This window comes from Prionailurus bengalensis, chromosome A1 (genome assembly GCF_016509475.1).
Source record: "Prionailurus bengalensis isolate Pbe53 chromosome A1, Fcat_Pben_1.1_paternal_pri, whole genome shotgun sequence".
In the NCBI taxonomy this organism is placed as follows: Eukaryota; Metazoa; Chordata; class Mammalia; order Carnivora; family Felidae; genus Prionailurus; species Prionailurus bengalensis.
This window is the reverse complement of record NC_057343.1, coordinates 209,679,266-209,693,324: the sequence shown is the minus strand read 5'-3', so window position 1 is coordinate 209,693,324 and position 14,059 is coordinate 209,679,266. Positions and strand designations below refer to the sequence as shown.

General features: G+C 40.6%; 1 protein-coding gene across 2 annotated transcripts in view; it reads left to right on the top strand.

Annotated features, from left to right (window-relative positions):
* Nucleotides 1-14,059, top strand: part of EGFLAM (EGF like, fibronectin type III and laminin G domains) — a 180,462-nt gene that overhangs the window by 85,123 nt on the left and 81,280 nt on the right. For both annotated transcript variants that reach the window (XM_043599670.1, XM_043599661.1), the window contains exon 7: nt 11,365-11,531. In XM_043599670.1, the coding sequence (XP_043455605.1) occupies nt 11,365-11,531 (167 nt within the window). The remainder of the gene's footprint in view (nt 1-11,364; nt 11,532-14,059) is intronic.

The following is a 14,059-nucleotide window of genomic DNA, read 5'->3' as shown; positions in this document are numbered from 1 at the left end:
GTGTGTACCATACTTAGAGAAGTGGCTTGCTGAAGATTTTTCGTGTGTTGGAAATGGAAATGTGTTGGCACATGAGCCACAGGGGTTCAGTGAACCCTTTACCACTAATCTCAGAGGCCAGTAACCAACGATCGACCTTACCAACTGCAGAAGTGTAAGCCAGGCAAAACCCACCTGGGATCTTCACATATGTCTGCCTTCTCTTTCCCCCCAACCCCAAGTTATTCATTGCTTTTGTTTGCTCATCATAAGAGGAATACCAGTAGATGGCAAAGCTTATACCTCATGTATAAGACTAACTGGAAGTTCCCATTGTTATTTTATTTCATGTTGAATGATAACCTGTGTTTTGGAGCTCTTCATAAGATGGAAGTGAATTGCCAACTTTTTGTGTAGCTTTTTACTAGAATTTATAGCAATAATTAGGCAAATGACTACAATATTTAACAGTGATGTAGTCCTTGTGTTGGTTTTCTTGGCCCCAAAAGTATAAAGCTTAAAATATTTAAAGAATTGTTCCTACGCAGTTGATTAATTTGGGGAAGAATGGGGAAAAAAGCAAAAAAAAAAAAAAAAAAACTTCCTTTCTTTTCAAGCAAGTATTTAGGAAGTTGTGCTGTTTAAGTATAAGCCTTCCTTACCACCACCACCAGAATCAGAAAGAAGCAAGAATGGGCTTGCTTTGATGTCAGCTGAGATTTCATATTAACAAGTGGTGCTTCACAAAAAATTCCTTTTTCTTATCTTTAGTTTCTAAATAAAAAATCTTAGAACCACCTTCTAGGCTGATGCCTGATCTCAGACATTCTGGTAGCCAGCAAGTTCCTCCACTTAGGGTCAAATGGAAGGGTGGTTCTAAATGTTTTTGCAGAAGTCTGACTTAGAGTTCTACAAATTGATCCCTTAAAGATTCCATCCCTCCTACCATGAGCTATCCTGATGCAATCCCTGGTCAGATTGATGTGAGCTCACATAAATTGAATTCTGGTGTAACAGCATTGGGAGACATTTGTAAACTATAAATGGAAGCATGCTCTCCAGTTGCCCTGCCTGGGACAAATTGCCAGCTGAGTTTATCATTACCCCCATTGTATCTATCTGTTTGTCATTTGGTTGAGTTGAACCAGTTCATAAATAAAGAGGCTGAAAGCTGAAGGTCAAATAATACATTTTTTTTTAAACTATGACTACTTAGTAGTTTAGGATTTTCCTCTGCAATTCATTCTAGTGTAGAGCAAATCCTGCATAAAACTAGTCTGTAAAATGGACAGAGAATCAGAGGCTCTTCTGAGTGTGAGGTTTTCTCTTACCCCTGGATAATCTATGGGATCATGTCTCTTCTCTTGGAGTAGGATGCTTAACCTGTAGCCTATAGATCCCCAAGGGGTCCATAGATAGATAGAATTCAGGGGGGTCCCTGGATCTTGGTTGGACAAAAATTACATTCTTAGTTTTATCAACTGAAATTTAATGTCCTTCAAATAGGAATGTAGTCAACAAACTACAGTGGTATTAGCAATTCCCGTGGCTTTGCCACTAATAGAATCACAGGTATGTTATTTTGTCCCTTTACAACTGTTGTACATATCTCATAATACCAGTAATGTTTATCACTACTTTGAAATAATTATAGTTATTTAATCCATCACTAGGCATCATTATTTAATGTACTAATAAAGAAGTACATATATTATCATAATCGTAATTTTTTTATTGTTTAGATCATTGTTTTCAGTATAACTGGTGTCTTTTTGCAATCCTAAGGATTTTTTATTTGATGCATTTAAAAATATTTTGAGAAGGGTTCATAGATCTTCCTCAGACTGTTGAAGTGGTACAAAGTTAGAGACTGTTGTCTCAGATCAGAGGTTGGCAAAGTTCTTTTTTCACAGGGTCAGTTAGTAAATATTTTGTGCTTTCCCACCTATATGGCCTCTGTCTCAACTACACAATTCTGCCATTGGAGCAAGAAAGCAGTCATGGACAGTAACTAAACAAATGATCATGGTTGGGTCCCAATAAAACTTTATTTTTTAAAAATTTTTTATATATTTTTTTATTCTGATACTAACCAATTGTCAGTTAAGGACAATTGGCCTTTTATTTATTTATTTTTTTAATATGAAATTTATTGTCAAATTGGTTTCCGTACAACACCCAGTGCTCATCCCAACAGGTGCCCTCCCACACCCCCAATAAAACTTTATTCACAATACCTTGGAGCCGGCTAAAGTTTTCCAACCCCTGATTTAGGACATCTTGTTATTCTTAAGGTCAAATTTTGAAGGTATTTCAATTCAGCTTAGCCAGTCTTTATCAGATACTTACTACGTGCATATGTTCATCCAAACATGTATGGATTGAATATCTTCTATGTGCAAAGTGTGCACAAGAGATTTAGGGGTCAAACAGCAACTGCCCCTGCTTGGACAATCCAGTGGGGAAGGCAGAGGAGACCATAGTCCAAGTGGTGAGTGTTACAGGCAGGAGTGGGGCCCAGGGGCCCAGAGGAATACCAGCTTGACATCTAACTCAGTTTTGAAGGAGTCTGGGAAGGCTTCTTACAGGAGCAAAGAAGGACACATCTGTGATAACCAGGCAAAGAGGAGGGAAGACACAGCATGAAAAGAGTCAGGCTAGAAGAAGCTACTTGAGTGATGGCTTGGAGGCAAGAAGATGTTCCTGGAATTGCTTAGAAAATCGGAAGCTTTATGAAGCAAGAGATAAGGCTAGATGGGTAAGAGCAAGAAATGGTCAGAGCAAAACAGGCATAATAACAGAGCTCATGTTTGTCCCGAAGGGAATAGGGAGCAATGGAGAGTGTTAAGCAGGAAAGGAACATATAGTCTGTCCCTTCAGATCTTTTGAAGGATCATGAAGACATTCCAAGGAACACAGAGATGAGTAAGGCAATCAGCATGCTTAATGAGCACATAGCCTGGCAGGAAAGAAAGAAATATAAAATAACATTAGAGGGTGGTATAATCGAAACAAAACAGACAAACGTAGGGGAAGGGAAGGAAAAATAAGATAAAAACAGAGAGAGGCATACCATAAGAGATGCTTAACAATAGGGAACAAACTGAGTGTTGCTGGGGGGAAGGTGGGCAGGGGAGGGATGGGCTAAATGTGTGATGGGCATTAAAGAGGGCACTTGTTGTGATGAGCACTGGGTGTTATATGTAAGTGATGAATCACTAAATTCTACTCCTGAAACCAATACTACACTATATGTTAACTAACTTGAATTTAGATAAAAACTCGGAAGAAAAAGAAAAGAAATGGGTAAATTGTGATAAAAAATTTTAATGGTATGAATGATACTGTCTTCTCTATTATTAAAGAAAAACATTAATGGGGTGCCTGGGTGGCTTAGTCAGTTGAGTGTCGGACTCTTGATTTTGGCTCAGATTATGATCCCCAGGTCATGAGATTGAGCCCGGCATCCGGTCCACACTGAGCATGAAGTCTGCTTGAGATACTCTCTCCCTTTCTCTCCCTCTGCCCCTCTCCCACTTATGCATGCGCTCTCTTTCTCACAGATAAGTAGATCAATAAATCATTAAACTCATGAAAAAATGAGAAATGAAAAAAAAAGAAGTTAATATAATTGGTGTAATATTAGCACTAGATTTAAGGCGTGGGAGAATCTTGAGGAGAGTTCTGTTTCTGAGGTGAAGCTGAGAAGGAATAATATGAAGAAAAATATTTAGGAAGGGAGCCTCCAAGTAATCCAAGGTTCTCCCCAAAACATTATCTGATGTTGAGGGAAGGAGGCCACACATGTCTCTCGTTTGCTATAATTAGGCTTTCAGTCCACTCCCTCTCAGACCAGTAGAGTGGCCTCTACTGTCAAGGCCATTCTGGATGTTCTGCTGAATCCCCTGGAGGACTATTTTCTGCACCAACAAATTCCATTCTCAGAAATGTTTCCCTAGCAGAATTTAACCGTTCTTAGCCCAGTTTCCTAGTTAAGGTCTGAAGCACACATGAGTGGCCCTCCTCAGCCCAGCCCCAACTTTCTAGAAGAGAAAGGGTTCTCAAACTGTGAGTAGTTACTCATTAGAAGGTAGTGGGAGCAGCTGAGGTGTCCCGAACAAGAGTTTTTCAAAAGTGAAATAGAACAGAAGAGAGACTATCAGAAGGTATCACACAGAGTAAAACTAGGAATTATTTTATGAAATGTTTGCTTCAGTGTTGTGTTTTGGCATATGTGTGGCGTGTAGAGGGTCACACTGTCCAATGTAGGTCTTCCTGGGGGTCATTCAAAGATTTTGTAGAGCTCGACATATCTAGAGCATTATTTGGAGTTTAATAGGCTTTGTTTGCCACCTGTGGGACATTTTATTAAACTATAAGCCATAGATTTCTTTCCACGACTGACAAAATCTGCTTTCTTTAATCATAGAATTTTAGAGTTGAAAGCTCCATCCAAAGTATTCGAGGGGAAAAAAAAAACCTTTTTGTCCAGTGTTTTTCAAATTATGGGTCACCACACTTCAGTGGGTGGTAAGATTGATTTAGTGGATTCTTACCAGTATAAAAAAAAAAAAGGAAAATAAGAGATAGAAAAGAAAATAGCAAAATGAATAAAGTAAGGATAAATATTTTCCTTGAAACTTCTCTTCAGTTTTGTGCTCATGTGCATACATACATATAGGTATAAGTGCATTACATTACTATGCATAAATGTATTTGTTACCGTGACCCTACGTCAGAGTTAGTGAACAAAGTCCAACCTCCTGTTCAGAAAGGCACTTGTTACATCCCTGACTGATGGCCATGCAACGTCTGCTTCAACATAGCCATTGATGCAGAGTTCAATTTTTCTGAGGCATCTGGCTTCATTGTCCACCATTCCTAAGCCATTAAGGGTTTTCCTTGTAATGTCCTGCCATTGACCTCCCTGTCAGGAACCACTGGTTCTCCTAGTCCAATATGGACAACATGGAGGCAACTTTACCTTCTTCCTTTGACAACAGTCTGTCTCTCACCTAAAGACACTGTTCTATGCTCTTTCAAGCCAAGTGGTAGCAGCCCTTTGAACTCTGCCTCAGGAGGAGATGAGTCCAGAGCACCTTCTGCTGAGCGATCGGCCTAGAAAACCACATCTCCCCAGGATATGGGTGCTGAGCTGGTGAACAGCACATTGTCCAGAGAATTCATATTGAGTTTGTGACCAATTTTTATTTTTTTTATTTATTTAAAAAAAAATTTTTTTTAACGTTTATTTATTTTTGAGACAGAGAGAGACAGAGCATGAACGGGGGAGGGGCAGAGAGAGAGGGAGACACAGAATCAGAAACAGGCTCCAGACTCTGAGCCATCAGCCCAGAGCCCGACGCGGGGCTCGAACTCACCGACCGCGAGATCGTGACCCGGGCTGAAGTCGGACGCTTAACCAACTGAGCCACCCGGGCGCCCCATGTGATCAATTTTTAAAGCCCAGTTTTATGCCCTCTGCCTTCCCCATAGATTTTTGCCATCCCAGGTTTTCTCTATCTTTATATCTGTGCCGCTGGCTTTTTAAGAAGACCTAACATAAGATTTTACATTTATCATTTGAGTTGGCTTTGCCTTATGTTTCTGTATGTGGGGATCATTTTGATATTTTATTCTGTCATGCATGTTATTTTGTAAGGCCACTTCGCAGGCAACTATTTGCATTTCCTAAAATTCTTCTGATTATTTTAGATTTTCTTCTCACTTTTATTGAGGTGTGATTGGCAAATAAAAATTGTATATATTTAGATTGTACCATGTGATTTTGCGAAGGTATACAATGTGACGATTTAATATGTATATACATTTGTGTAATAATGGCCACAATCAGGTTAATTAACACATCTGTTACTCCATATAGTTACCTTTGTGTGTGTGGGGTGAGAACAGTTAAGATTTCCTCTCTCGGCAAATTTCAAGAATACAATACAGTATTATTGACTGTAATCACCACACTGTTCTGTAAGATTCCCAGAACCTTTTCATCTTAAAGCTGACAGTTTGTATTCTTTAACCAACCTCTTGTATTTCCCACACCTCCAGACCTTAGCAACCAACGTTCACCTCTCTGGTTCTTTGAGTTCCACTTTTTTAGATTCCATATATAAAAGTGAGATCATACAATATTTGTCTTTCTCCTTCTGCCTGATTTCATTTAACATAATGTTCTCGTTTCATCTGTGCTCCTGCAAATGGCAGAATTTTCTTCTCATGGCTGAATAATACTTCATTATATATAACTAAATATACACACACACACACACGCACACACACACACACACACGCACACACACACCACATCAAAGGCAATAATGTTTTAGTGGTTCAGCTTTATCAAGTCTTTCAAAAACATTCAAAAATAGTTGTTGCTCTATATTTTACTCCTATTTCACAAGTTTATATATTACATTAAATAACATAATTACAATAACAAACACAAAAGTCATCAATAGGTTTTGGAATAAACACAACTGACTCTTGACAACCCAATAGCTGACTTAGTGGGAACAAATGAAGATCATGGTTAATTTGACAGGTTGGTTAGTAGAGGTTGATAAGGAAAGCTTTGACTATGTATGATCTGCACAAAAGTGCCATATATTCATTCACTTACTTTTGGCTCGTGTTTTTATATGTCATACCCATTTTTTGTATAGATTGATTGATCATTCATTACTGGGAGCCATATATTTACTGTCTCGGGATATTCCGCATTGTATTTTACATGTGACTAGTACATAATATGGTCAGATCATACAGAGAGCCGATGTTGCTCTTGTCTTTACTTCACCCAAAGATGCTCTATTTCTTTTCAGCTATCAAAACCCAAATACATTTGAAATCTAACTTAAGTTCTTTCTGGTCTCACATACCTTCCACAGCATTCCATTTCACTACAACCGACCCACCCAAATACAGCTGAACTTTGAACAACATGGGTTCGCACTGTATAAACTTATACATGGATTCTTTTTTGATAAATACAGTAGAGTGCTGTAAATGTATTTTCCTTATGATTTTCTTAATAACGTTATCTATTCTCTTGTAAAAATACGGTATATAATGCAGGTAACATATGAAATTTGTGTTAATTGACTTTGTGCTAATTTGTGTTCATTTATGCTATCGTTAAGTTCTACAGTAGGCTGTTAAATTTGGGGGGAGTCAAGAGTTATACATGGCTTTTGGGCAACACAAGGGCATCAGCACCCCTCACCCCTGTGTTATTCAAGGATCAGCTGTATAACACTTGAAATGTGCTATTTTGTACTGGCTTCCTACTGATCCTTAGATATATTATCTCCCCATTAGATTATAAACTCCGTAAGAATGGAATTGTGTTTACAGCTCCTTGGAACCTCCTAGAATATAGCTTCTGTGATGGATACCCTGTTGATAATCAATCACATGCCAATTGAGTAGCCCGAGGCAGCCACCTGAGGAATTGATGGTACCAAGAAAAATGATTTTCCACTCAAGACTGACGCTAAAAATAGGCAAGGTGGTCAAAATGCCACAAGAAACAGAATAAGAAAAATAGACCACCCAGTGGTTCTGTGACTTTAGATAAATTACTTTTTTTCCGTGTTCCCATGAGTAGGTTGAGAGACTGGACTAGATAAGTGACTCTTAAAGCTTTGGGGGACGTAATTATCTTTAAGAATCTGATAAAAAGCTAAGGACACTGTACTTAGAAAACTGAAATGATCATGCTCACACGTAAAATCTTGCGTGTAATTTCTGAAAGCCTGTAGATATCTGGGCTGGTTGATCTGTAAGATATCTGATAACCAGGCTGGATTCTAACATTGCCAGTGGTACTGTTTCCACCAAAATGAATCAGTGAGTCTCAATCACTTGAAATGGCTAATTGGGTTTTGAGTAGCCACTGCTGACTGCCCTGTGTCTGCCCCATCAGAACCTTCCCCCTCCCGACCCCCACCGCCCAAACACCTTCCAAAGGCAGTTAATCTCCTGAGATGCAGAATTCCCAACCCCACTCTATCCCACTATTTGGAAAAGTGCTGAAAGTGTCCACCCCGCTGGTGGCTGCCTATTTGTACCTGGGATGGCAGCGTATTCCTAGCTTACTTCCCCCTCATGCCTTTTTGCTGATGGGGAAATTGGCAGGCTAGTGTTGCTATGGGGATTTGACTGGCAACTTTGTAGTCAGAATAGAATAATTTTCTTCAGTGGAGAAAGATAAAGCTATTGTTTGAGGATGATCTAAGACAATGCTTTTGCCCGGTTATCTCTCTCTCAACCTCACCTTTGCACTTTTGTACCTCAAGAGACGCTGAAAACATTTAAATGCAAAACCCATGACAAAATCAGAGGCAAAATGTTAAAGGTTTTGAACTGGTATTCAGTCCGCATGAGCTTTGCTCTCTCACTTGATATCATGGAATTAAATGTTAATGATTTCAGTTTCTTATTCGCTTAAAATATAGCCTTCTTTCCTGCGTTAAATGAACAAATACAGTATAATCTCCTTTTTGCGTGGGGGGGGGCTGTAATTTCCACATGAGGATTGTTTAGATATTTGCAGGCAGTCCTGGGTAAACAGTGGCATGTTCTGAGAGCAATTACATGGCATTTCCTCTATAAATGCCACAGGAAGGCTTAGCAATGGAGAACGGGAGAGTTTTATCTGAAGATCATATCTTTTCTGTCAACTTTTAGGTATCGCCGGTGGCTTTCCCCTGTGACGTGATTTTGTTCTAAGTTAAGTTTGTAAATGTGTTTCCGTCCACTCACTAAGATTTTCTCTCTGGTGACAAAATTAGTTTACACAAGAAGTCCATCTTTAGGGAAAGGATACCAAGAAAGAGACAGACATGACAGAGAAAGACAGATATCATATGACTGCACTCGTGTGAGGACTTTAAGACACAGAACAGATGAACATAAGGGAAGGGAAGCAAAAATAATATAAAACCAGGGAGGGGGACAAAACATAAGAGACTCTTAAATATGGAGAACAAACAGGGTTGCTGGAGGGGTTGTGGGAGGGGGGATGGGCTACATGGGTAACGGGCATTAAGGAATCTACTCCTGAAATCATTGTTGCACTATATGCTAACATAATTGGATATAAATTAAAAAATAGATAATTTAAAAAAAAAAAAAAGAAAGAGACATGAGCCCTGATTTTCTCCAGTGAGCATGCCCTGTGACCGCTGCTTCTCCAAACAGATGAATTCTAATGAGACACAGGCCCCACAGACTACTTGCCTGCACGGTGAGCTTGAGGAAGCATCTTCTACTGGGCTTAAGGATTCCGTTTGGCTTTTAATTCCTGCCAATGAGAAACTAAGCAAGCTCACATTCAAGACAGCCATGTATCCTCCGGGCATCTTCTTTCTGCAAAATAAGTCTCTATTTACTTGCCTGATAAGTTGTTCATAAAGGCTAAACATCAATCTTTTTTGCTTTCTGTTATCCTCTAAATATCTGGGAGCAGAGGTATTTAACACTCGAACAACTGAGAAATGGTCAGGAAGTAAAGTAAAGGATGGAGAACAGCCTCTCAGCCACGATCACCCCAAGTTTGTGTCCAGTGTCAAAGATCTTCTTAATCTAACCCTGCCTCATCAACCCAACTTGGCCTCACCATTTATCAGCTGTGTGAACTTGGGCAAGTTACTCAATCATTTAATGGCTCTGTTTCCTCTATAAAAATGAGGGGAGAAGGGTGTTTAATGTAATCTCTCCTGCATAGATACTATGAACAGTGTTTGGTACTTCACAAGCACTTGATAGACTAATTATTATTAATTGGCTAATAACACAAAGCATCCAGCTAATGAGGCCTTCACACCATCCCCCTCCACGCACGATCATTCCCAAGTTTCATCTTGTGGTTCATATTACTTGGGATGCTCTCCTTTCCCCCTCCAACTGGGACACCAGACAGAACAGCGTTGTCCAGTAGAAATACAATGCAAACCCTGCGTGAAATTCGAAGTTTTTTTTTTCCTTAAAAAAAATGTTTTTAATGTTTATTTAATTTTGAGAGAGAGACAGGGTGCAACTGGGGAGGGGCAGAGAGAGAGAGAGATACAGAATCTGAAACAGGCTCCAGGCTCTGAGCTGTCAGCACAGAGCCCGACGTGGAACTCAAACTCATGAACTGCGAGATCATGACCTGAGCTGAAGTTGAACACTCAACTGACTGCACCACCCAGGCACCCCAGAAATTTAAAGTTTTCTAATTGTGGAATTAAAAAGGCAATAAGAAACAAATAAAATTAATTTTAATAACATACATTTTAATCCACTGAATCCAAAATATTATCATCTCAATATATGATCAGTGAGATATTTTACATTTCTTTTTTTTGTCCTTTAAGACCCAATGTACATTTTACACTTGCGGCACATCTCAGTTCAGATTAACCATAGTTCAAGTGCTGACTAGCCACATGGGCTAGTGCTATCGCATCAGAACACACAGGTTTAGAGGAGTAAGCAGTGACACAGGGTTATCTACTGGCTCTGTGATGTGGATAAGTCCCTTAAATAATGGCCAAAAAATGCTGAGTGTTTACCATGTGATGCCAGGCAGTATGCTGAGGATATAGCTGTCATTTAATCTTTATGATAGTCCTCTTAGGTAAGTACTTTTATTATACCCATTGTACAGATGAGAAAGTAGAGACTTAGAGAAGTTAAATAGCAGCTAGTAAGTAGTAGAGGCAGGATTTGAGCAGCTATGAGCAACCCCAGATTTGTACCCTTACCCTCTGTGTATTGCCTCCCAGGTGGGAGCTCTAAGTGAGGGCCCACATTCTCTAGAGGGTTCTTAGCAGAACCTGTGAGAAGTCAGCGAGTTGGCACAGTTGTACAATTTTGTTAAGAGCAAGAATGGCCACAAACACAATCTTCGTGGGTTTTCCCATGGTCGTTCATGCAGTTAGTCACCCTATAAAACTTAACATTTGTTTACTTTGTGAACAGATTGTGAATAGACAGAATCTGTGCTCTCCTGACCTCTGGGAATGGCGGCTGTTTGGGGAGGGTTTGTTTGTGAAACATCTGGAAGGCACAGTCCTTGAAAATGAACTCCTCTGTGGGGGTCTTTTCACCATAGTCAAGCTCATGCCGAGGAAAAGCAGATGATCTTGAAACAGGGTTTAAAACTGGCCCTAAAAATGATCTACTTGCTTTTATTGGCAGGGACTTAAAAATTGTGACCTATGATTTAAAATCAAGATGACTTTTAGATAGGAAATGTTAACTCATTTTTATAAGTGTTGCTTCTAGAGTCCGAATGCTGAGTTTACATAGCCAGCCTCCCTTCCCTTTGCTCTTCCTGAATTACTGCTGCTTGTTTTGTTTTGTTTTTTTTAATCAATAAAGACCAGATTTTGACAAGAGTTGGACCTTAATCCAAGAGCGGATCCAGATGGACTCCATGGTTATCAAGGGCCTTGATCCAGATACCAACTATCAGTTTGCCGTGAGGGCCATGAATCCCCACGGCCCCAGCCCTCGCAGCCGGCCCAGCGACACCATCAGGACCTTCCGTGAGTACCAGGGCCCGTCTGAAGGACAGACGTAGCTGCATTGCTGAGGTTGCCTTGCGAGGACCCACCTGACTGGGGTCTCTTAGTGCCCTGCAGGAGGGCAGCCTGGGATGAGGTTATCCCTAGCTTTTCCTGCTGTTTTCCCAGCACTTTGGAAGTTCGAGGCTCTCAACAGGGACAACAGGCTGTTTCTATGTACGGGAGGTCAGCGGAAAGTTTATTTTTACATATGATCCTTGGGGAGTTTGAGGTCAGTTTTCTTTCACAATCAGAACAAATCACATACCAAGATGATGTGCAGCCGTCCCCCAGCTCTGCCCTTTTCATCTTTTGAGAAAATGGGTTCATCTTAGGGTCATAGGAGAAAAGATAATGCTCCCAGACTCTTCGGGATTTGTGTTCACCTGCATAACCGAGGACACTCAAGTAAAATCAGTCCCTCTGAATGATGGTCAGGGAGAATTAAAGTCATTGTTAGGTGGACGTGTAGCTGGGGCTCTAGCCAATGGCGGAAGTTCCTGTTTGTCATAGTGGCTCGCTGGAAGGCTGGGGGAAGCTTGGGCCGCTGTCTATCAGATCACCTGAGGACTTTGTAAAAAGTCAGACTCTGATTGTGGTCCAGGGTTTAAGATGTTCCTGCATGATTCAAGCAAGAGCCACACTTAGATTACTTACACCACCTGCCGAAGCTGGCTTAGGAATCCTTGTGTTTTGGAAATGAGGGGCACATTTATGTAAACTTAGAACACTGTGTAGTGGGGAGATCTCAGAATTGAAATGTTGGCACTTTTTGTTTGAAAGCTCTGTCATCTTTTCAGTTTTAACAATAAATTCCTCCAGGTTTCTGTGTCCAAAGATCTCTGCTACTCCTGGGTCCTCTTTACCCAGGAGAGGAGCTCTCAGAAAAGAAGCCTACCTAACACCATCAGTTGCCTTTCTATTGGCTAACACAGAGCCCTACTTATATTGTTAGTCGATCTAAATAAACGCCTTCCCTGTCCTCACACAACATCCACATGGCTGACTTCCAAGGCCATGGCTGTTTCCAGATTCACTACATTCCACAAGTCCTAGGAATTTTGGCTTATCTGAAAAAAACCCTTACCCTGACCTTGAATTTCAGGGCTCCTTCCTTCAGATTGAATTGTTGGGGGCTATTGGGCTATGGTGAGGCCACCCCACATAACCCCTATATACCCACACACCCAAATACACACACGTACACACACCCCCCCACACACATATACATACACAGACCTACAATACACACACACACACACACACACACACACACACAGTAACTATGATTGCCCAACAATTGTTTCATTGTTCTTCAGAATTTAGAAGCTAACACTCCCCAGTCATATGACAAGGAATGAACCTCCTTCTTTCTAGAAGAAATGTTAACAATTCTATTTCAAATAGACAGAGGGTCTCCTTCCACTCTTGCTGCATGAGATCCATGCTACAATCCTTAGTTAAGCTCTGTGGTGCATGGCCAAAACTGGAGCAACTGTGGCTGGGGCAGGCCCCGGGATCTGACTATTGTGAAATACGCAGTTTGTCTTTTTGTTTTATAGACTGAGCAGGTGCGCTGTGTGGTTGTACCCCGCCCCCACTCGCTTCCTCAATGCCCAGCTCCTCTGCTCCTGTTTCCTGAGCTACCCCATGCTCACTTCTTTCCCTCCAGGCCTGCTAGTCTCCCTTCTCCACAGAGACTGGGAAATAAAGGCCAAGATGTAGCCACTTGTGCTGGTCCTGGCCATGGGAATCACCAGAGGGGACAGAAGTTGGAGCATCTTGTAAACTTTGGTTTTTTTTAAACTGCAACACTGGTCTGGTCTTGCAGTTTCTGATAATTACTTCCCCATTTGTGAATTAAGCGGGATAAGGTGTGTGAAATTGCCTCAGAGACACGTGACATTTGGTTACACTTGGTCCCCAGTGTGAAGTAAGACCGTATCATGGTAAAGTAATTGCGTGTAGGGGAGAAGGCTGGTTCAGTGAAAACTCTCAATTTTGAAATATTCTTAAATAAATAAAATTTAACCCTTTGTTACATATATATAGTTATTCAACTTAGGAAAATAGCAATAGCATTGATTAGATGGTTGGTTTCGTGAACATAAGAATGTGCCGTGTTTGGTATTTCAGTTGGGAGTTGTTTTCTCACGTTTGCTTCAAATATTTTTAGGAAACCCTGTATTCTGCCACATTCACACTTCTTACGTTGCTATTAGTTTAGATTATTAGTTTCCCAAGCCCGTTTTTCCATATATGAAATTACCTAGTCGCCACGTAGCACTTATCTGAATTATAATAAATTCTCAATCTCAGAGCTTCCGCTGCGAAAACCATGTCTGTGCCAGGCCCTGCACCAGGCATGTTACCTAGGCAACTCCACGCCAGTTCTCACAGAAACCCTGGGACAGAGGAACAGCATCCCTTTGAATAGGTTTTTAAAAATCAAGTCTTTGAAAGGTGACAGATTTTGCCAAGAATCCTAATTGTAAAGGCAGGATTTGAAC